Here is a 24,746-nt window from a genome sequence, read left to right on the forward strand (position 1 = left end):
GTGGGAGAGGCGGGCGGGAATGTTTACAAACAAGATTAGGGAGTAGAGGGACTGGGGGGGAACCGGAGGGGCGGAGTCAGCGATTGGCGTACTCGCTGATCCAATGAGGGAGCGCGCCGCTCGGCGGAAGGAGGCACGTAGAACGTTCTCTGCCCAACAGCCGCTGGTGTTCGCGGGCGCGCGCGCCCAATGAGCGCTCGGTGGGGGGAGGGAGGGGGCGCGAGCGCCTGAGTAGGAGCCGCTCCTCACGGCGCCCCCTCCTCCCGTGTCGCTCAGCCTATCCCGGCTGGGCCGCGCCGGGCTCGGCTCGGCTCGACTCGACTCCCTGCTGTTGGGCGGGGAGGGCGGCCGGAGCTAGGGGGAGGGGAGCCGCAAGGACATGGGCTGGCTCTGAGGGCCGGGGGAGGGAAGACGACGTGCGTGAACCTCCCTGTATTTTAATAACTGTTTGTTGTTGGGTGGTGTGGGTTGTTTTGTTTTTGGGGTTTTTTTTTTATTATTTTCGTTTTCCCCAAGGCGGAGGGGAGAACAGCTGCCCCCCCGCCCCAGCGCGCCTGCATGGCTCCTCTCCCCCGGAGCGCCCCTGGAAAATAAAATCCGCCTCAGGCCAGGTGACGTCCCCCCGCCTCCGCGCTCACACACACGGGGAGCGGCAGAGGCGGGGGAGCGCCCGCCTGTGAGAACATGGAGGGACCCTCGGGCCCGGCGGAGGAAGGGGAGCTGCCGCTCCTCACTGTCAAGCACGAGCTGAGGAACGGTGAGCGGGGCGAGCCTGGGTGTCGGGGCGGCCGGGAGAGGTCATGGCGGGGGGGGGGGGCCATGAGGGGAGCGCTCCCGCCTGAGGGGAGGGGGGCGGAGGGGGCCTGGGCTGGCGGGACTTGAGGAAGAAGTGCTGAGGAAGGAGGTTCAAGAGAGTTGATCGGGACCAGTAGGGAAATCTCGGTGAGGAAAAGAAAAAAGAGGATGAGCTGAAAGAAATGGGCAGGAGCCTATGAGATGGGGGCGGGGGGTCCCTTATATTTCTGAAAAAACTATTTCAGTTGGACTCCTGTGTATTTGGCTCCCCTGTCCCACTTACCCAGTGGTATTTGACGCTTTTGAAGGATATAAGGGATTGAAAATAAGGATTAGCCTTTCTTTGTTTTTTTTTTTTTTTTCCTTTTAATTGTGCGTTTGACTTTTATGGCTATGTCAGAATGGGGGGTGGAGGGGCCTGTTTGTTACAGTCCTAAATGATGTCGTTTTATGTGACAGCTTTTCTCTGACCTCGGTGAAATGCCGGAATTGTAGGAAGGGGAATGTGCCAACATGTAACCGCAGAGTTATCTGGCTTTTCAGTCTGTGAATCTTTCTGTGGCTCAGTAGTTACTTGAAGACCCTCTGGAGAAGTAGTTGAACATGTGAAATCTATACGATCTTTCAAGATACAGCAGAAATGCTCTGTCGTATGTTGTGTTGGGGAAGATCTCTAGATATTTTTAATAGGGACTCCGTTTCTCAGAAGTTTCCAGGCAACTTGAATACCGCAGTAAATGTAGATTTTACTGTTCATTTCTAATTGTTTTTAAAACATAATCACGATGTGTATTCTCTCTGTTTATTAACAATGGAGGTGCTATTAACCCTGCCCTTCATTCCTTTTCTCTCTTTTTTTTTTTTTCTTCATGATGAAATAAAAGTAAGTATGATGCTGTTCATCGCAAAAGTTTGACAGAACCGCCCCCCCCGGGTTATTGTAGTTGACATTCTCTGATGGGCCGATGCGGAAGACAAGTGGTGGTGCTGGGTCTTGGGTTGGGTTCATCCTTCTGTCCCTCTGTCACTCGGGTCTAGGGGCTCAGAGGAGGTGCCCCAGCGGAACACAGCTATCACTGCAGCTTTAAAAAAAAAAAAACAAGCGCTCTTCCTGATAGCTATGCAGAAGCCAAAGGGACTGTAGTTTCCTTCTTTCAAGAAGAAGCAAAAGAGCTGGTGGAAAACATACTTGTCTGGTTGGGTGTTGCTAGATTTCAGTGGGCAGGAGAAAAAGGGGCAGGGGGAAGGGAAGTCGAACACGTTTATTCTATGTATCTACCTAGCTATGTCTGGATTACTTTAGTAAAAGTTGAGGCAGCATGTATCCCTGTGGGTTAGTTATCTAAGGATAGTTTGAGGAATAAACACATTCATATAAACTCGACAGAGCTGTATAATACAGCATAATCAGCATCAAAATGAAAATTGCTTATCTTAAAGCTTTATAGATTCAGGAAGTACCGATACTTGGGTTTAATTTAAAAATTCTCAACCTTGTTTGTGTCTCTTTTAAGCCTCTGAAATTCAGTTAATAGGAATTGGTTGCTTCTCTTCTCTTTTCCTTATTAAGTATTTAGAAAACTCTGCTTTCTGAAAAATGCTTTCTAGCAATGGCTTGTCTATTTCTGGAGCATTAGGGTGGAGGAGGGAGCTGCTCTGTCATGTACTCCTGGGAGACTCCTACTCCTGAAGGTGTCAATAGTGTCATTGCTATGCAAGACATATCAAGATACCGTTTCAGAACTTGTCTCTACACAATGCACAGAGATGATAATTTGAGGAGAAAAATTGCAGTCAGCTTCTATTGATATAGAAATATATAAATAATCTATCAGATACTTTGAATATTTTTCTTAATTTTTTTTGTACTGGGTCTGGCTGTGTGGATGCCTAGCTGCTGGCTAGGGTCAGCCCACCACAGTTTTAAAGTGTGCAGCATGATTATTTACTTTTGCTTCATTTTGGGAAAGAAGGTGAAGGGATGTGCCAGAGTTAGAACTGGAGCCAGAGGATCTTCGTTGCTCTTAAATACTGAGGTTGTATACCATGAATATCCTTTTAATGTGCAATTTGTTTAGATTCTAGTGATCCCCTCCTCTCTGTGTTCTTTCTTTGATGTTGCAAGCTCTGTGACTAATTGAATGATTTAGAATTACATATCGAAAGTAGCTGTCAGTTGGCAGACGAAAAAGAGGTCAGTCTCCACAGTGCTTTGAAGGAATGTACTATTGTGGTAGAAATAGTGGCTTCTTTGAAAAGGGAGTGTCTCATTTTCATATTGCAGAAGTTGTTGCTTGAACCTCTTGATAACAAACTCAAAGTGCAAAGAATGATGTATTTAAATCAACTAAATGCAGGTGAACTTACAGTTACACTTTGCATTTGCAATTACTTGGGTCTTGGAATTGCTCTAAAAATATTAAACGAGTTAAGAGACACACATTGATTACAGTCAAGTGAGTAAGCGAGCATACTATAAAACTTGAATTCAAGATGAAATGAGTATCTTCAAGAATGAAACAGATGATTGTTGTTACCTTTAGGCAAGTATTGCAGCATATGAAAATGCATAGTTAGAGCACATGCAGTGCTATTTCTACACGGTTACCAGCTGGTTGTTAACCCTGTCATGCCATGGTTTGACTTCTTTTAAACTTTGACTTTGAAATTACAGTGCTGGCTTTGATATGTAGGTTCAACCTTAATTTTAGCTCTATATCCCATATTCTTAGGGCCCTGAAACTCCCCTGTTGTGTGACCAGAAAGTAATTGCTGAAAAAACATCACTTCGTAGGCATGTAGATCGGGCCTGTGATAGGGAAGGAGCTGTGGTGCATAACACTTGAGTGCCTCTGTGAGATGCTATGTGATTTTCTGTATTAGAAATTCTGGCTGCTGCTGTGTGTACATATATTTTATTTTAATGATGCAAAGAATCAAAATGTCCCCCTACTGCTGGGGAAACTGTAAGCATGCATGTACTTCCATGATTGTTCCTTCAGTTGATTATTTTGCAGATTAGACACAGCAGTGACTTTTAGAACACATTTCAGTTAATAATGATTTTTCTCCTAATATAGCAATGTTTTGGGTTTTTTTTTTTCTTTTCCTGTCACACAAACCATTTCTTCCTTGATAGACATCTCACAATTCAGCCACTTCAGAATAGTCACCGTCTTTCTTTTCTCACTTTGGGAAGGAAATGAGTTTTTGGGGAAAGTGGAATCACCTTTTCAGGAAGTAGAAGAAAAAATATGCCAAAGATCAAATGCTAGGAAGTGGTGACTGTCTGATTCTCACTGAAGCTCTCTAGGGAAAAATAATAAAAAAATTAAATTTTCTGTAGCATCTGTTTATGGAATCTTGTAAAGGAAAAGTTTTTTGTGTGTTTTTTGGGTGTGGGGTTTGTTTGGTTTTTTTTGGTTTTTTTGGTTTTTTTTTAAGGCTAACCTCAGAGTTAGTACCACTTCTAATCTTTTTGGAGACCTAAGAAGTTAAATATTCTTTACAGTGAAAAAGAATATTGTAGGCTCTTCACACTTTCTGTTTCCTGGTAATGCCATGGAACTGAACAATGGCAAATGTAAAGCCTATCAGATAAAATTTTTTTTTGTGATAGGGAAGGATATGGGCAGAGAGGGAAAGACTTGTGATGAGGGAAGCTAAGAAGGAAATAGAACTGTTAACAGTGAGATTTCCCCCCCCCCCACACACCTCCTGTTGGCTTCTGTCGTAGCTCTTATTCTTGGGGAAAAAAGTAAAATAAGGATCAAAGGATCCTGAACCTTCAGTGTATGTCACTAGGTAGGAGTTTGCCCATCTTGCAGCATGCATGTGTGCTCCCTGCTTTGCCCAGTGAGAGGCAGAGATTAGCAAAACTGGGCTATTGAAGAGAACTTGTAACACTTTCCATGAATGTATGGGTAATAGGCTGTATATATGTTGTTTGTTTTGCTTTAAGACATTGTTTTGAAGAGGGTACTGGTTTCATTTTACTGCTGTCACAAACTTTGGGCTAAAGAATTTTCTTTAGTTTGCAATTTGTCTGATTGTAACACATGACATGTGAGAAGGCATGTATAGCCTAGAAGTCAATGTAGCAATGGGCTGCAGCACTCCAGAGGCAGAAGAATTTTGAACTTCCATGTGAGTCAAATAGTCTAATTTATAATTCCGTATGAAATGATAAAAGGCTTCAGACAATAATGGACTATTTGAAGGCTTTAATATTGCAAATTCTTAGTTGCCCCTTCTTGAATGAGAATTTAAACTAGAATGGCATTATTTCGAAACTGTAAGGCATTGTGGAAATTCCTATGGCTAAAAAACATGATGAATCATGCATTAAATAGAATATTCAGCCTTTGCTAAGGAGCTACACCTGGCATCTCTACAGTATTCTGTTTTTTATTTTTACAGAAAACAATTTAAAAAGTATCTTTAAACTTTAATAAGAACACTTTCTTTTAAGATACAGATTTTTTTTTATTTGACTCTACTAATTCTGTATATTGTTCAGAGATGAGGAGATATTAATAGTTGAATATTTAAAACTTGGATTGCTTTTACTTCTACTTTTCTCTTTTGAACACTAAAATATGTCTTCTCATTACTGTGGGGAGTCTAAAGAGTGTTTTTAAGAGAGTAAGTTTATGAATCTTAATACAACTTAAATCTCTTGGTTTTACTCTTTATAATATCAATACTTTTAAAAAGTGTTTTGTAGTCTAGGAATTTATTGTTATTTATCTTCTAGTAACTTTGATTATGATAGGTTTTGATTATGAAGGAGAAGAATGACTGTTGATCTTCTGTGTTGTGTTTTTTGTTTTGGTCCCCCACCCCCACGCTTTGGAATCTAACACACGCAGCTAAAATGATCTGTAAAAGAGTCTGGTACCGTTGCTCATTTTGCTCTCATTGCCTCACTGATACTCTATAAAATGCCTAATATGAATAAGGACTAGTAGTTGCAGTCTCCATTGTCAGCCTGTTGTTTAGCTTTGTTCCAATGTGTTCTAAATGTGATGGTTTAAAAGCTCATGCTGTGTTCCACAAAAGAATTAGACTTATAAGCCACTTTAATGCACGGTGGGATTTTATTCAGGAGGCAATTCAGAAAATACTTGCCAGAGTTCCTTAAACATATGAGAGAGCCTGGATATCTGAGGGTGTGATTTGCAGCTATATTCTTCATGTAAATATTTCTGTTGGATCCCCTTCATTGATTCGCATCATTTGATACCTTATGGTAAACATTCATTGCTTCTTTTTTTTTGTTAACCATTATACAATCTTAATGATGAGGTGCAAGCTCTGCTAAGATTTCTTTACTTCTGACTCATTCTGTAGATAGGCAGATGACCTGGTTTATGAAGGACTCGCTTTTTACACAGTCACTTTATTTGGTTTTGTGTTTTGTTTTGGGATCTATTGTGACTGTTTCCCCTTCCCATTTTTTGTTGACATCTATAAATATTTTATGCTGCCTTGAACAGATGGTTATAAAAGCTTTACCTGAGAGAGGATAATTCCTAAGTTTCCTGGTTAATGTCTGCATAAACTAGTATGTAAATACCTGCCATCAACATGTAAATTGCTCTGCTTTTGTTGATAAATTAATCTGCATTCTGTTACTTTTAACATTGTGTCCAAAGTGCCTATGACTGAATACAGCATATTTTTTGAAGCATTGTACTGATTTCTGATGATAGAGAAAACCAAAGCTGATTCATATAATGTACTTAGATATAATTTCGTATTTGAAAAGGAATGCACAATCTTTAGATATGTTATTTTGATCTGTCTGTTTCAATTCTGTTCAGCATTAGATTGTCTATAGTGACTTTATTCATTAGCATCTTGCCTAATTACATTTTTGGGGTTTTTTGGCTATTATGTGATGTACAGTGTTACTGCACATGAAGCTCCTAGCTAACCATGGAGGTGCTGCTGGGTTGAATCTTGGTGACCTCATAGTGATTCATCTCACAGTAATGACAAACCTCGTAGCAAAATCTCCTCTGTAATAGCAAAAGAGCTAGTGCCGATAAATGCAAATGGATCTTAACATGGAGCATTAAATATCTAGACTCACAATAATCTAAATTGGAAAATCTCAGATGTCTGCACTTTTATTTCAACTTCTGATGTGCAGATGATAACTTTGGTATGGTAGTCTTCCACAGCTTCAGCCTGTTTTTATAATGGTAATAAAAGTTTCCTGTCATGTTCCCCACAGTATTTAATGCTTCTGAATTTCCACACGCTGTATTCTGCTTAGCTAGTACTTCAGAGGTCTTTGTCATCTTTGGCTGTGTAAAGTATTGGCTTCCAGGCTTTCTAGAATAAGATCTGCAGCTTTGAGATCTTGATTTTTTTTCTTAATTTTCCCAGTTCAGATGGTCTTCTCCTTAAGCATCTAATATTATAGAGAATGAACAGTTGTCACTGCAGTTCTTAGTTGTGATCCTAGAGTTCAGAGTAACATGAATTGCATTTTCTCTTCTTTGAGGTGAGTTCAGAACTGTGTGCATGTTTTGGTTTTGCTTCAGATTTTTTTTTTTTGGCCTAAGAAAAATGCAGGTAGTACTTGAGATAGTATGTTTTTAAATTCCATTTTAAGTTTGTAAGATAGTTCCTTGTCCTGATTAAATGGTACTCTTACTCAGTGACCTGACAATTACTAGTTGGTGATGGTCTGTCAGATTTCAAGGGCTGTGGAATATTTTTCACTTCCCTTCACAAATAGTTCTCAGTTGTTGTAACCAGTTACAATCAAAGTATAGTATTATATATAGCAGAAAACCAGTATAACATGCTAGATGGATTTTCTTCAGCGTCTAACAAGCAATAGTTGTGTGTTTTCTGTTACGTGGTGGGTTTTTTGTTTGTTTTTTCCCAGAAAGGAATGTGCTAGTTTTGCTTAATTTCAATGAAAAAACACCCACTCTTCATTCTGAGTAAGGGATAATCTCAAGTTTGTGTTCATGTAACTTTGAAAACAGCATCTGTTCTTTGTTGCTATGACTTAAAAAAGTAGATCTTAGGTGAGTGGGGATGGGCCATTCTCTGAAGTTACAGTTAGAATCAAGTTGATCTTGGTACCAGGCATTGGACACCTAAATATTTTAAATAATTTAAAATATTTTAAATAGGTTTAACTATTACAGAATGTCTCCTGTCCTGTTTTCCTTCTTGTGTTCTCTATTCTGCTTTAAATTGTCTGAGGTTCATTGTTCTGCTCAATAAAACAGCAGAGCTGGTCTCACGTTGCAGAGAATAGCAGAGACAAGTTACAGCTTTCAGGCAGATCTTGTCTTTGAAGGTTGCTTGATCTAGTTCAGTAGAGGAAGCTCTATTTTTGTCCATCTGCTTCAGAACCTGTATGCAACAGAGTCCAGAAACAGAGGACACAGCACATTTTAACTTGAAAACAACCACTGTTGAAATATTATTTCTTAAGATCATAAAAGTACAATTAAAAGCAAATAGTCATTACAGAGTACCAGCTTGCACATTTCTTAGTTCACAGTTGGCCGTCTGAAAGTTTGGGTATAGTGCACGTGACGGTGATGTCTCTTACATCATCTTGAGATCCTCCATCAAGCAGCAGTACTTTGCTCTGGTTACCAGAGTTAAACAAACTGTCCTACTTCCAGGAGGCTGAGAACAACAATACTGATCTCTGTGCACTGGTGTTCCTGCATGTGGAGGTTTGTCTTTGCAGTGGGAATATTTCTTGATATTTGCTTTCCTTTTGCCTTCAGAGGTGATAATTGTGACCAGTACCACTGTTTCCTCTTTTTTTTTGTCGATGCCATGATATATTTCCCTTTAGTCTTTGCATCTGAGTTGATCTGTTGTATCTTGCTGTTGTCCTCAGCTGCATACTTTTCTTACCACGTTGGTCCAATGCTGACTACAGTGGACTGCAGTAGAAAATCAGTAAATGGAAGCTTTTCCTAATTGTGCACCTGCATTTAGTTTGTCTCCTAGAAGATGCCACCAGCTTACACCTTTTTTTCATGATGTACCACCATCCTTTGTACTGCTGTCTCATGTGTAGCTTTGAATCATTTGTGGAGAAATTCTCGTCCTGTTGACTTGGGCAGTACTTTCTTCCTGTTCAAGCTTAGTTCCCTTCCTTGTTACTCTTCAACTGATGCATCAACAGACTTGAAGAAAAAAGGGCATGGAAAAGTAAATTTTCTGTTTCCAAAACTGCTTTCCTTGTGCTCAACTCTAAATTTAAAGAGCTTTCCCAAAGCTGCTGTTTCTGAATGGCATCTTTGCATACACTGAAATGTCATGGTACTGTTTGCTAGAAATACCGCTACCTAGATGCTAGCGGTATCCTGTTGCACCCTTGACAGTTACATTGTCTTCATGCAGGTTGCACAGGCAGTTGTTGGGTCAGGTTCTGTTACCAATCCTAGCATGGTATCTGTGAGGTGGGAGAAGCCTTTCACTGTTCTGTCAGTGGTAGAAGTAGTGGCCTTCTTGTTGCAGTCCTTTAAATCTTCTCAAACTTGGAACAGTTGTCTTGTAATTGCAGAAAGCATTCCTTGTGACAGGTCCTCCAGCAGTGCTTATTTGGGTTGCTGGGAGTGACTGGTGAATAGAAGAACTGATCTTTGAGGATTTACATTCCTGAAAGCATATCGAAGGAAGTGTCAGCATGACGACTTTGGTTCTGGAGAAACTGTGCCTCGTTTCAATTAAAACATTGAAAACTGCTGTGCCTGGATTCAGCAGGTGAAGACAAAGAACTACTCTAGCAGTGTCATTGGAAAGAATGTGGCACAGACACAAGCTCTTCAGCTTGCTTTTCTTGGGGTATGATTTCACAGATGGACTGAGTGCAGCAACTGAGGCTGTTGGAGCAAGCCATTGCCAGCCATGGCAACACTGGGAGAAGCACTTTCTGGGAATTGTTAATCTTGTAGCTTTGAAGATTTGTTATTTTTTGTTTTTGTTTTTTTTGTAATTAAGGATAATTCTACTTCTTGCTTTACAGAGAGTAATCCTGAGAGAGACTGTGTATGTCTCAAGTGTCCTGTCGTACCTCTGTGACATGCAGTACCTTTTAGCTAGCTGATCTTGTAGGACGGCTTTTTTCCTCAGTATAATACAAAAAGAATGTGGTGGGACTTGTAGTGATCTTATGCTTATATGTAGTTTTCCCCTTTTAGTATGAAAATAATATTACAATAACCTTCAATACTTTTTTTTTAGGATAAGGCAATTAAACATCCTAAATTGGAAGTAAAAATGGGATTAAGTGCAAAATTATGGTTTATATTGAAACAAGTACATAATAATTCAAACTAGGTATCACTCAGCTTTTACTGTGTAACTTCATGAAAGTGGGAAAGGTTTTACTAATGTTACTGAATGTGGAATACAAGTTAAATTGAGTTTATGGTGCAGTTTAGATTAATGGATTGAGTTTAAGACTTGATCTCTTTTTAGGACTGTAGCCAGCACTACAAATCTTCAGCATGTTATTGGAGATGCAGTGTTTCTCTGTGTTCCACTCAACCTTCCTATTCAGTTCCAAGAATATGGCAGGATTAAATAACTTTTGCTTTTTAGAAGTGAGTTTAATTGAAAAGCCTTCTGCTGACAGATCTTAAAGGATGTGAGGTGGTAAAATCTTTCTGGAGTACTCCATAATGGAAGATCCAAATCAGTGGATTTATTAGCGAAAAATTCCTTCCTGCTCTGAGTTCAGCACTTACTTAGCTAGTATCCAGAGAAGTTCTGTATCCTGAATCTCTTCAGTGACATCCACAGCTTCATTAAAACTGTGGGCACTCTGGCCCTGGTCTCTTTAGGATAGCTCCTGACCTCCTGCTGGCCCTGGCAGGAAAGCTACTGTTTTGAAACTGCATATGTGAGTTTGAGTACCATCTTCAGTACTTGTTAAGAGTAACATGTAATATTAAGTTGCTTCAAGAGGGACTGCTTTCTGACTGTGACATGCTGTACTGTAATTATATAGACACTAACTCAGTCTAGATTTGCCTGATCTGCTATTACTCCTTTCTTGGCACATAAATGCATCTTCCTTACTGCTGATTTTCGCAATGACTGCGATGTAGCACTAGCAACAGTATTTGTTCTATTTGCAGTGAAAATAATACAGCAAGCTGCAGTTCAACTCATGTGGTGCATATTGCCTTGTCAATTTGTTAATGATTGTGGTACTCTCTAGCCTAGTACCTGTTATTAAAGTGGAACTGATCACAAAAGTAATGTTTCTCTCGAAACACGCAGCACAATGAAATTGTTATAAGTGTTGATTTTTTTTGTGTGGGGTTTTTTTTACATGTAGTATTAAGATAGCTTGTAGATTCCCTCAGATTTGCAAAAATCATTGTTATGTGTACTTCTGTTTGTACAAGAAAAAATCCTGAAGGCTCTTTTAGACTTTCTGATCTCCCAGTAATTTCAGGTGGTCTCTCTGCACTTATTCCAAGTTTGATTAATCCTTGGTAAAGATGAAGGATAAAAATTGAAAGTAATATTTTAGATGAGATTTCATCAGTGCCTTGCATGAGAGCACTAATGTTACCGTATCCCAAGTAGATGCACTGTGCCTATGTGTACAGATTCCTGGAATTGTTGGAATAAGTCACGAATTTGCTTTTTCATTTATTTAGCATTTGGACTTTTTATACTTGTTCCTCCTTTGCAGAGAGATGTATTTCTGAAGCTTTACGTTTCCTGTTTGTTTTGAGTTGTTGAGTTACTGCAGTTCTGTGAATGGAGACTAACTACACATTTTAATAGTTAATTCAGAAATCACACTGTCTTAATAAAGTTTCTTAGAAATACCAAGCCACCTGAGAATTTGTGTGGAATGGACTAAGTTAACTTCAGGATCTATCAAAGAGTTTTCTTCTTTTGGTTAAGAGATTTTTGTACTTGAAATCTGTAGTGCTGCTACCGAAAGCTTCTTGCACGTCTTTCCTAAGCCTCTTTTTTTTTTTTTTTTTTTTTAACTAGCCTTTAGACATACAGTTTGGCTTGTAGTTGCTCTGAGAGGTACTCTCTTAGCAGCCATGCCAGCTTCTGCTGCTTGATGCTACATCCTTAACTGTGCTACTAGAACTGTTGATGCAGCTGCACATTAAAGTGCATCAGGGAACTGAACTTGGTGAATCACAGAATGGTTTGGATTGGAAGGGACCTTAAAGATCATCTAATTCCAACCCCCCTGCTACAGGCAGGGACACCCTCCACTAGACCATGTTGCCCAAAGCTCCATCTAGCCTGGCCTTGAACACTTCCAGGGAGGGGGCATCCATAGCTTCTCTGGGCAACTTGTTCCAGTGCCTCACCACCCTCACAGGAAAGAATTTCTTCCTAATACCTGAATCTACCCTCTTTTAGTTTAAAGCCATTATCCCTTGTCCTATCACTCCATGCCCTTGTAAACAGTCCCTCTCGAGCTTGCTTGTAGGCCTCCTTCAGGAACTGGAAGGTTGCAATAAGGTCTCCCCAGAGCCTTCTCTTCTCCAGGCTCACCCAGACTGTCCTCACAGGAGAGGTGCTCCAGCCCTCTGATCATCTTTGTGGCCCTCCTCTGGACTCCCTCCAACAGCTCACTGTCTTTCTTGTACTGGAGGCCCCAGAGCTGGAGGCAGTACTCCAGGTGGGGTCTCAGGAGAGCGGAGTAGAGGGGCAGGATCACCTCCCTCGACCTGTTGGTCACATTTCTTTTGATGCAGTCCAGGACATGGTTGGCTTTCTGGGCTGCAAGCACACACTGCTGGCTCATGTTGAGCTTTTTGTCCACCAAAATATCCCCAAGTCCTTCTCCTTGGGGCTGCTTTCAATCCATTCTCCCAGCCTGTAGTCATGCTTGGGATTGCACTGACCCACGTGCAGGACCTTGCACTTGGCTTTGTCGAACTTCATGCGGTTCGCACAGGCCCACCTCTCGAGCTTGTCAAGGTCCCCCTGGATGGCATCCCTTCCCTCCAGCATGTCAACCACACCACACAGCTTGGTGTTGTCAGCAACCTTGCTGAGGGTGCACTTGATCCCACTGTCCATGTCACTGACAAAGATGTTAAACAGCGCCGGTTCCATTAGTGACCCCTGAGGAACACCACTCATCGCTGGAACTAATAATAATATTCTTACAGAATAAGAATATGCAAACTTAGTTACTTTTTTGCCTTACTGCTTCTAACCTGGATCATTTCAATGAGCAGCTTTGTTGAATGGCCTGCAGTCATATTGATGCAAATGGGTGGATAATATTATGATAGGAATGAAAGACAGGAAAAATGGTAACTGCTTAAGACTTTTTAGCAGCTTATAAAAGAAAAAAGAAAACAAACCAGCCCACCAGAATTCCTTTTTTAAATAGGGCTCTTCACTTCCCTGCTTAGAAAAGTGTCTATCAGACAAAAAAAAAAAAAACAACTCAGATTTGTATAAACATAGAACCCCTTCCTCCCAAACTCCCCAACAAATGAAACAACTTTGTAGCAGCTTTGATTTTTCCAGACTTGTTGGTTATGTAGACTCAAGGTCTTTCCTGCTCAATAGTAGTGGAGGGTCCTTATCGGTTTAGTAATCTGATGTTAAATGCATGAATAGTTATTGGAGCTCTGCTTATGTCATCCCAAGCACCACGTAATTCAAGAACATGAGAGTATTTGGGGTGCTAGGGCTAAGGGATGACCTGATTGCTGTCTATAACTATGTGATTAGAGATTACAGACAAGGTGGAACTAGACTTTTTTCAAAATGCCCAGTTATAGGATAAAAGATGGTATATACAATCTAGATGGGTTTCAGTTATTCTGTGATTTTTATACCTCCAGGAACACTGATGGCAGCAAGAAAATTGCTCTCCCTTGCTTTTCAAGTTAAAAAGAATACAGTATGCAACTGGAATGTCTTTTTAGTACTGCTTATTTCGTTTATCTGCTAACTTGTTTTTACTGAAGCTGTAGTAATATGTCAGAATGATATTTCAGTGTACCACATATCTGATGTGAATTTTTTTTTCCTTCAGCAAATTTGACAGGCCATGCAGAGAAAGTTGGCATTGAAAACTTTGAACTCCTGAAAGTTCTTGGAACCGGGGGTAAGATGCACTATTTTTCTAAGTTGAATGTTAAAAGAAGTACTCAAGTGTAATTTTGCTTTCTAGCTGAGGTTTTAGTAATTGGAACATTCTTTAGGAAGATATATCAGTTTTGTATCGCATAGCATAACTTTCTTCACTTTTTTTCTAAAAAATATTGTGCAAAAGTGGAGGTCACATGTTCTAGCTTTTGAAGATGCACTTTTTCAAAAAATGGGGAAAAAATGGCTTGACATTTGTTACAATTTAATAGAGTTTGTGACAAATCTAATCTAAGTTAAGGCGTGATCTTGATAATTTCATTAAATTTTCAGACTATGTTTTCATGAATTTCCAGAAAAAGATCCCATAATGTTAGTACTTATTGAATAGGATGCTCCAGTCTTTAACTATGTGTTAGAGTTGGCATTAGCTCTACTAGTCTTCTGTTCTGTTCAAATCCCAGTAATTTTTAAGTTGGAAAATGTTGGAGACTTGTAGGATTGCTGACTGTGACCAACAAAAAAAAGCTTTGTTTCGCCTTTTTTTCAAGGGACACACAGAGGCCCATACACAGACTAAAAGTAATGGCTTTTATTCTTCTTAGTGTTTTTACACTTTTTTTTTTGTTGTCAGCATTAATATCGGATGCAGTGTTGAGTAGATTGGGGTAATCATGAAGGTGGACTATCATCGAGGCCTTTAGAAGTTATAAGTTATGATATTTGGGTGTTATCAGCCATTAATGGCTAACAGTGAGGCTATAATTGCAGAAGCTTCTACATCACTGAAAAAAAGCAAAGGTTTTTGATTTCTCTCATTTAGGCATCGGCGTCATACAGATTTTTTCATAAATTCATTAAGCCATTAAGTCAATCGAGAGTATATTTTTCTGTTTCTGAAGGAAATTTTTTAAAATTTAAACTTAACAGGCTTAACGATTCAACCCTTGCTGTTAAATTTCAGTAGTTGATGGTAGAGAAGGAAGCCTTGATATTCGTAGATATGTTGCATATTCATAGGTAGAAGCAGCTGTGCTGTTCTGAAGTGGTCAGTATTGGTCTGAGTGGGGTTGCCAAAAATGAAATTACCTATAATTATGCATTTATATGAGACTGTCTTTCTCTCCTGCTGATGGAAACATTGTCTGGATTTTTAATTGTATGTGTATGCATGAAAACCAGTCTCATACCTAAATTTTTTCCTTTTTCCTTACCACTGCCGTTAGTCTGAGATCACCTTAATATTACAGCTGTTGCATTTGGAATACAAAGTAAGTTTTGGTGGTTTCATAAGTGTCAGCTTTCAAGTTCAGACTAGCAGTAGCCTGATGTCCTCCTACTGTCCTTAGGTAGTACCTCTGAAATACCCCTTTTACTGCTGTTAAACTCTTGTCTGTCATTACTGCCTTCCATGCCCTCTTCTTCGTGAACATTAGCCAAATTTCTCTTGACTTGGGATACTCTTAATCATAGCAGGTAGCTCATAGGCTTATAGTGCAAAGCTATCCTATGCACTCAAGTTAACAGGGTAATTTTTATGAGTGACCCCTTACAGAAAAGTCTGCTTCAGTAGGTTGACAATAGGATTGACGGTGTTTGTATGTGTGCAAGAAAAAAAGCTGAGGCAGCATGCCTGCCTGTCTCCTGCTCTAGTAGTCAAGCTGCTCCAGAAACATCTTCTGTCTTATTAGACTTCAAACTATTTCAAGAACGGACTAAAAGATTCCTGCAAACTTTAGGAATCCAAGGACACCTCCAGGCATTTGTAGGAAGAGTAGTAGTAGGGTTTTTTTTTGTCAAGGAAATGCTTGTTGTACTTTTTTTAATATGTAATTTCAGTCATAATCTGGGGTTCTTGCTTTGGAAATCCAGACCATCGGGGCAGTCAAGAAGCTTTGTTCAGTCCTAAGTGTATCACAGCTAAGACTAGTGCACTAGGTGTGTCCAAGGTTGTTGCTTGCCAATTACTGGACAGCATTAAATGCAAATGACCTGATCACAACGGAGCTTGTTCTGTTTGTTTTGGGGGAAGTGACCATCTGTGAATTTGGAGTGACATGGAATCACTGAAAACAGGACTGGAATGGATTTGAAGATGTCTTCTAATTGCTTGGCCCAAGACAGTCAGTTATACCTCCATCATCCCTGAAGACTGTTTGTTCTTAAAAATCTCCAGTAGTAGAGATTCTGCAACCTTCCTGGATGTTCTTGCTGAGGATGTTTAATTTCGTAGCTTGAGAAGCATTCTGGGGATTGCAATAAACCAAAATCCTCTCTTGTTGTTGCAAGAGGTTTCTGAAAGAACATTATTTCACAGTAGGATATACCTGTGTTAAGGCATTTTTTCTGTAAATATCATCCAACAAAGTTTTGATGCAGCTCTAAATCTAAACTGTCTTCACTTTCAGTGTATTTCTAATTGTTATGGTTGGAAGAGTTTCTATGTCCTTTTCATTGACTCGACAGAGTAGAACAGAAACCGAAGCAAAATATTGGCCATTTGTCTAAGATGATGCTGAAATGTTCTACTGTGAAATAAATTTTTGTGAGTGTTGGGCCTGCTGTTACAGAACCACGGAGAACTTGTACAAATTGACTCTGGTGCTACTAGTTTAACAACATACAATCCCCTTTGTAAAAACTGAGCTTTTTGAAAATTCTAGAACTTTGTCGATAACAAGAATTATTGTGCAAGCACTCCATCTTAAATATGGAAAACCAATTTAAATATCCATAGACCTTGCAGTATCTGCTGCATGTGAAAAGTCTGGGGCTATACATTCAGTTATTTAGCTACCTTACTTTGTTTTTCCTGTGCAATGTACCTTGCTCTTTTTCCCCACAACTTCCATAGCAGCGAGATTATTTTTCAAAAACTTCCTAAGACTCTAACCACCTGTTTGCACGCAAACTTTGCTACAAGATCTTAACTGTGTTGTGTCAGGAGTTGTGGGGTCCTGTTTAGGCCTGCAGCTTCTTGTTCTCATACTTGAATTAAGGTTGCAGGAATGAGTATGACTACTGTCTTCTCAGTTCTTTGTACCAGAATATATGTTTAATTGGGGGAATGAGAAGGAGGATAAAGAAAACTGTCTATAATCCTAAAAACATAAGAGCCTGCTATTCCAAGTATTTCTGACTTATTGCAGACTTGTCTGCAATGATACTGTACAAAAGTAAGGCCTCATTTAGAACTTGTACTCTCTTGTACAAAACTACTTGTTTGCATTTCAGTTGTTGTCCTTAGGCTTGCTCTCACAAAAAATGAGGAAAAAGTTCAGAAGATATTTGCATGCCTTCTGTATTGATAACTAAGAGTCCAAATTATCTTGTTCTGTAGTTTTTAGTCTATTAGAATAAGAAAGGAGGCTATTTTCTTCAATGTATATCTAAGTATTTTTTATCTCTGTCCGGCTGGTAAACTAATTATGGTGAAGCTAAATGCCCTCCCTCTAAACAGTAACTGCCTGTTGGCTAGATTGCAAGTTGCAGGTGCTTATTAGATGCCTATTTTTTTTTCAGCCAGAAAGAAAAAAAGTGATCATTTCATTATTTCAGAAACTTGAAATATTTCAAGTATTTTCAAGTGGGGGGTGTGTAGTTTATTTATAGTTTGTTTTGGTTTGGGTTTTTTTCCTTTCTTTTTCCTTAATTTTTAATCAGAGTCTATGGGGAAGGCAGGGTCATTCCTGAAACCTAGAGGCCTCTCCAAACTGCCCTTGTATCTTCATTAGTGACTTGCCCCAAAATTATGGGCAGGATGATAAGAGAGAATCGTGTTTATTTGGTTTTGGGGTATTGGGTTTTTTTGACAATTTTGAGAACTTCATAGAATTTACTAGTGTAAGTTGAAGATGGGGCTAGGGGTTGAGATCATCTTAGACAAATTGATTAACAGAGACAAAAGGGATACTATTGCTTTTTTTGGGAACAATTTAAAGAAAAATGAGGAAGAGGGCATCTGATGGCTTCTGTTTACACATTCCTGTGTATTTTTAGGCTAGAGCTATCTTTACTCTGTCAGTGAAAACCTTATCCTGGTGTTGAGCTTTTGGGTATTACTGATACTACTGTAATAGAGCTAATGCTAAATAAAAGCTGTGATGCTGTTTAAAAATTCTTCACTGTGGAGTTATGCGGCGTACAAGGTTTTTTCAAACTGATACTTAAAGGCTCTACAGTAATGCAAGGCAGAATATATTGAAGCCTCACAGTCATATTAAATGGTGACTTGTAGATGCTCTTTTAACTAATTACAAATTTTAAATGTAGTCTGCTATGAAGCAACTGGAATAACTAAAGATACTCAAAATATGTTAAATTAAATGATACCTTGCTTAAGTGTATGTAATTGTGGTAGTTTTATATAAAACTTGGTGGTGGGATTTTTTTTTTTCAGGTAACAGCAGTGAATGTTGATTTAAATCTTCACTTTTAAGTTTTATTTTTTAAAAAGACAAAAAATAGAGTATTAGAAATAGTATCCTAGTGTACTCATGTTTCTCCTGTGGAAGTGATTTTTTTTTTTTTGGTAATAACATTTTCTTCATGCTATGTCTTAGCATAATTTCATACTTCTTATTTTCTTTTATTTGCATTGCTTTCTTTCTTGCATTCCTTTATGTCTGGTTTGTACTTTTACACGCTCCATTGGAAGCATGCTTGTTATATTTTGCTTTTTAGTGTTAAAAGAATGTAATAGTATATACATTCCTGTTTTGACCTGAGTCTCACAGGAAAAGACAAGCAAGCAAAAATCTGGGTTAGTAGCCTTTTAATCTGAGTTGGATTCTTCAACGTTGCACTAAGCAGCTATTACTAAACTTCCCCGTTGAAGAAATTAGTAACACTTTACATCAGTAAAACAAAATACATGACAGTATGCAACTATTAATAAAGCTGTTAATAATGTACTTGTTGCTCTGGGAGCAAATTATTGCTTACATGACTTCTCTGACTTGCCTGTGTTCTACTTGTATATACTGTATGAAATTCCAGTCTCTCTGTCATCTTCTCCTGCTCATACTGTATAGCCATGCTAATTTGGAATTTTCAGATTTCCTATCCACTGGATTCATGTTTCCAGCTGTCCCTCCTATCTAGTTAAAGCTTTTTTCCTGTGACATAGAAAACTAGTGTCTATTCTGTAGAACAAGGTTACTTTGCTGTAAAGTAATCTAAATGCTTTCTAAAGCCATGAAGGGAACGAGAAGGTGGCTGTGTTGGTTTATGCACACCCATTTGGTTTATTTCCTTCATTCTTTGTGAATGGTTTTTTTTTAAATAAAAAGTTGTTAATGTGGAGTGCATTCTGGGTCATACATTTTTCTACACATAGATTCTCTTTCTTTTTTCCTACTCAACTGTTGCTTCTTCTGATTTTAATAAATGCCAGTTTTGTTCAGTCTTTCAACTATGCTTAAGAAGAGACAGTACAAGTGGTTCCTGAGCATATGGCCTAATAATCTGATCTACCACTTGAACTACAGTCCACTAATGAAGACAAAAAGTAATTAGAAACAAGACTATAACTGCCATATGAAAGAATCTTTTATAGATGATCTTTTGGAATTAAGTGCTTATATGGGAAGGATATTCTCCTTATACTTGGAAGATACGTAGAATCTGAAGGATATATTCATATGAAAGGAAGAGAGTTGGTAGGATGAATGTCAGATTTAAATAATCAGCTCAAAAATCTTGCTATACAAGAAGATACAATGAAGTTCCATCTAAAAGGTCAGAAAGTATTCCAATAAAGTTAGGACTGTGAAATTAAGGTAAATCTTTCAAAGCATATTGAAGGAAAAAAAAAAATCTTTTCTCATAAAAGGAGGAGAAAGAAAGAAGTGGGATTACCATGCTCAGAATGAGCCAAAATTAGGGAGTGTCTAAAAATAATTCCAAACTCCAATTAGTATTTTACTTCAGTTTCTGCTGAGGACAGCTATGATGAATACTGAATAGGATGGCTAATCAGAGACAGAGTTTGGAAATAGGCAATTATTTTTCTGTACAAAGAGCAGACTGAAAAGAAAGGACTGTGTTCAATCTAAGAACCTGGACCAATTTGTCCTATTCATCCATCAGAGAATTCTGAAATAATCTGGATATTAAATTGGAGATCAGTAGCAAAGATTCTTATGGGAACTAATGTCTGAGGTGGTTCAGTATAACTGGAGAGAATAGCAAATGCAATTCTACATTTAAGAAGGAAGGAAGATGATGATCCAGCCAGTTATTGGTTAATTGTTCGAACTTCATCTGACTTCAGCAGTATGCAGTGCCTTCAAAGCAATTTTGAAGAAAGTAATTTACTTTAATTTTTGTAATAATTAAAAATTAATGGCATGCTTATCCAGTAGTAGATTGTCTTACATATGAGAGATGCCTTCTAAAAACTTACTTTCTTTAAAAAAGACAAGTTAGGCATATATTGCCTGCCATTTGTATTTACTGTAATAACATTTACTTTTTTTAAAAAGCTAAAGGTAAAAAAAGCAAAAAAAGCACAGAAGATGCTGATAGAAAGTACATTTTAAGATGCAACTTACCCTCTCCTGTCACTTTCTGCCTTTCTTATTTATCATCTGTCACTTGTGTGTTTCACTGGACAGGGAACTTGTTCTCGGGGAAATAATAATATTGAAAAAGTCCATTAAAGATTCTTGCCTATCTGATATTTAAGGTAAGATGACAGGGAGTGCCTCATCTTTGACAGCTTGGTGGTGAACAATAAAAGTTGGAAATGCTTGTTCAGAATGCTATTATTTGACGTTTGTTAAGGTTTTTGCTTGACTGCTTTTTCCTCCCCCCATTTTTAGCTGCTAGAGCTATATGCCTTTCTGACTTTGCCACATCCCAAATTCTAGTATGGACAGATACCTGCCCAGTGACAGTTTTGCCTCCAAATTCTTTAGAAAGACTGAATCTAAAGACTATTTTAACAATAAAAAGTGCAGAGGAAAGAGGTCATTAGGCACATATCATGCAAGAATACAGTGAAATTTATGCAAATCATTAAATATTTTGTACCTCTGAGCCTTTTCCTGTTGTTGTCTCATGATTATTCTTACACTGACAGTAAAAAAGTAATTTAAGAAAGAGGTGTAGCTTATGTTAACACTTAAACATTGCTTTAAAACTGTCTGTATACAAATGTCAAGTTTTGATGGATTTAGAAGTCTGCATAAACCATTCTGTGTGCTATAAACAATAAGAATTGCCTGCCGTTTTCTCTGTAAGAATTTGCTGGCATGATGCAATGGCTTAATGTGCTTGCATTTGTACAGAAAGAATAAAGAAGCAAAGAATATTTTATATTTTTAATTCATTGTCTTTCAGCAAGTGTGTATTTTAGAAAATTGTAATGACTGTGAATTGTTACTTACAATGATGTTTATTACTATGAATGTGTATTCATGAAAAAGGCAGTAGTGAAAGGAAAGTTTTAACCCCCAACTGTATCTTTCTGTCTCAGAAATTAAGTGGAAATTTGTTACAAATTGCTGGTATGAAATACCTTATTCATCTCACAGGCCTGATATCCATATCAATCTGCAACTAATAATTGCTTTTTATTTCTCTTAATAAACTGCAAGGTCAGTCTAACATAGTTTGTGTGTGTATATATATACACACAGTATATATTATATAGTTTTTTAGTTCTTCCATAATTTAAAATATTTTTAATGAAATTTGAGGGTGAATATTTGGTGACTTTGTGTGTTTATGGGGGATATATTGCTGGCTATATTTTTCTGCCTTGGAAGTAGTTGAGATGTGCATCAGATTTTATGAGAAAGAACATTAAAATGTGGCTCTCTGAGATAAAAAAGCTTTTCAGAAATAAGATTATCAGGGAAGGGTATTCTTGCAATCAGTTTATTTGCTTTCTCCTTGCTTCCACTCAAATGAATTGCTTTTGCAGTGTTGTCTTTTAAGTAGATTTCTCATGGGGATATCAGAGATTCTGGTGTTGAATATATTATGAGCCATTTGATTAAAATAGTGCTACTTAAGACTTATTCTCATCAAAACTGCTGAAAATCCTTATCAGTCTGTCAGTCCTTTTCAGATTTCTGAAGAAACAACTTGTACCATGGTAAAGCTCTGTTGAAAATTCTTCTATGATAACACTAGTACAGTTTCTAGAGATTTCTTTACAGCTGTTGCACTTACCAGATTTTCTTCTATGCTGTGTGTAAAGCTGTAGCAGGTGCTGTTAATATACTGCTAGCATTCTGCCACTTAAGATGCATTATCGTAAGTTTTTATAAAGGTACAGGTAGCCAAGTGTTAAAATCTTAGGGACTTTTGTTTATTTTACTTAAGCTTAACTTAATGTTCTTCAACATTTCTAATAAAACTGTTTCCTGGGAACCAAAGGAAACTTCTGTTTAATGCTCTAGGTGGGGCTTTTCAGAGAGGCACAAGGAAGTTCAGTGTCAAGCTCCAGCTGAAAATTGGTGAAAACTAGGGCTACTCCCTTAAGCAGCTGAGAAATGCAAGCTAATGCCATTCTCCACACTGGTTTTGTTGCGTGTTAGTAGAATGCAGAAGTGTTATCTACATTTTTTGAGAAGTAACTCCTTAAAAAGATGTAAATACTAGTTTTGGAAGCAGTTGTTTGTTTTTTTTTTTTTTTTTAAACCAATGCTCTCGGTAGTAGGGGTCTGTTTTTCAGATGCTAAAAATAATTTTACATCCAATATTGGAAAAATAGGTGAATAAATTTAAAATTGTGTATATGCATAATAGTATTACTGTGGTCACAATATTATGGTCTGTACAACCTTGATTCAGATCAGTTGTGTCTGTACATCATGACAGGATTTATAAAATAAGTAAAAACTTATTTTATGAAAGCTCTTATTGGGAATAACGGGTTCTGTAAAGAAGGCAAGCATGATTCCTTAGGGTGTGCTAAGTCAGGTAAAGAACTTGTTCATTATGTGAGAAGTATCACGTTTGTATACTGAATGAAGCAGAACTCAGTCGTAGGAAAAAAACAGCTGCATGTCATTTGATAATTTAAAACTCTCTGTTACCTGTCTGGAAAAGAACAGGAAAAATCTGGAGTTACATGTAATTACTTGCTGGGTGCAGTGTATGTTATAGCATTTTTAAAGACCGACTAAATTTGAGTTTCTCACATCAGGACAGTATACCCTGTCTAGTGTATTTACAGTTTTGAGATACTTGAGCATTATCTTTGAGACAGTAGTGTGAAGATAATTATAGGGGTTGGACAAAACACCCAGCTGGTTCAGTCTTCTGTCTCTCGTGATGGCTTAAGGAGAGGCATACAATGATGGTTTCCTTCGTGAGCTTGTAGGAGCCTGCAGTTCGGGGTCTGCCTGAGCCAGAGATTCTCTTTTGTGTTTAGCAACACTTGGTATACTTTCCCCTCTCCCCCAAGGATTTATATAATCTTTCTGAACTCATATACGTTTTTGACATATGCAGCATAATGTAACAGTTCTACAGCTTAACCACATATTTGTTTGTGTGGTTTTGGCAGTTCTTAATCTTGATACCTAATGATTTCATTTGTTACCTTAGTTATTTTATTTCTAGAAATAGTGAAAACATGTTCTTTACTAACCTTCATACAGTTTTTGATCTTTAACTCTCTAGCGTCTTAAGTACTGTACTTGTTCAGGCTAAATAAAAAGTCTAAGTGTGTTTAGTTCCCTTCATAATTAAAAGAATTCTCTTATCCTTTTCTGTTTTGTTTTTTTTAATGTTTTGCTATACTTTTTTTCTGATGGAGGGGGGAGGGGAGCTGGGGACAGAAGAGAGGAGAGACTGAAATAGAGTGCTCATCTTGGGTGATCACAAAGATTTCATGCTACAGCATAAGGGATTTCTGGTTTTGTGTTGAAGGTTTGGGGGGACAGTATTTGTGTCATTTTTTTTTTCCCCTTCAGTACTTTCCTTGAATTTCTGACATTCCATTTGCTTTTTGGATTACCACTGGTGTTTTCTCATTCGGTTGTCTGTGGTAACTTCAGATTATTTTTTTTCCCCTCAGTTATAACACTATGCATAATTAATTATTATTATAATAATTATTATACATCATGTGGGTTACTCATTTACCTATTTGGTATTTTATCTGCCATTTTATATTTCAGCTACTTAATATTTTGATACTGTGGTACAGTTTTCAGCAGTCAGCTTTGATTTCTGTTGCAATGGATAACTTAGCAAACCAAGGAAATCAGCCTCCTCACTGTTCATATATGACTGAACCAGGCAGGGTAGATTCTTGTGGTGACCTCCTTTCACTGAAAAAGCTGAATATTTATCTTTAACCTTTTGGGGTTTTGTCTGCTAACATTGTTCTTCATAAGAAGACCACCTCTCTTTGCACCCATGATTGTTTAGTGTTTTTAAGACCCTTTTGTAAGGGAACTTAAGTACCTTGAAAATCTAAATAAGTCAACCATATCATTGTTCCTTCCTCCTGATTCCTTTGAGCCCTTATTAATAGAAATAATTGTTACAATCTACAAAAGTAATGCTCATTCTTTCACATAGTATCCTGTTTGTGTATCTATTAATTCTAAACTTTACTCTTTCTATGGGTTTGCCTAGCAGAGGCATCAAATTTACCTGTATACAATTCCCAAGAGCCCTTTTTATTTAAAAAAAAAAAAGTCAACATTTGCCTCTTATTACTTCAGTATGGAGTGTATTTTTAACCAAATATGTAAACAGAACACCTAGATTCAATAACATAAAACTCTGGAAAGACTACATTTTGGTCCTGGTGACTATTTCCTTTACTGTTTGCACTCAGAAAACTTTTTTTTGAGATCATTCCTCCAGTTTGTTCTCATTTAAGTCCAGTG

General features: G+C 38.0%; 1 protein-coding gene across 2 annotated transcripts in view; it reads left to right on the top strand.

Moving 5' to 3' along the window:
- The first annotated feature begins 135 nt into the window (after positions 1 to 135).
- RPS6KA5 (ribosomal protein S6 kinase A5) overlaps positions 136 to 24,746 on the top strand; it is an 89,334-nt gene continuing 64,723 nt past the window's right edge. For both annotated transcript variants that reach the window (XM_075753717.1, XM_075753718.1), the window contains exons 1-2: positions 136 to 757; positions 13,835 to 13,906. In XM_075753717.1, coding sequence (XP_075609832.1) covers positions 685 to 757; positions 13,835 to 13,906 — 145 coding nt within the window. In that variant the 5' untranslated portion in view covers positions 136 to 684. The remainder of the gene's footprint in view (positions 758 to 13,834; positions 13,907 to 24,746) is intronic.

The sequence above is a fragment of the Balearica regulorum genome, chromosome 5, assembly GCF_011004875.1.
Source record: "Balearica regulorum gibbericeps isolate bBalReg1 chromosome 5, bBalReg1.pri, whole genome shotgun sequence".
Taxonomy (NCBI): Eukaryota; Metazoa; Chordata; class Aves; order Gruiformes; family Gruidae; genus Balearica; species Balearica regulorum.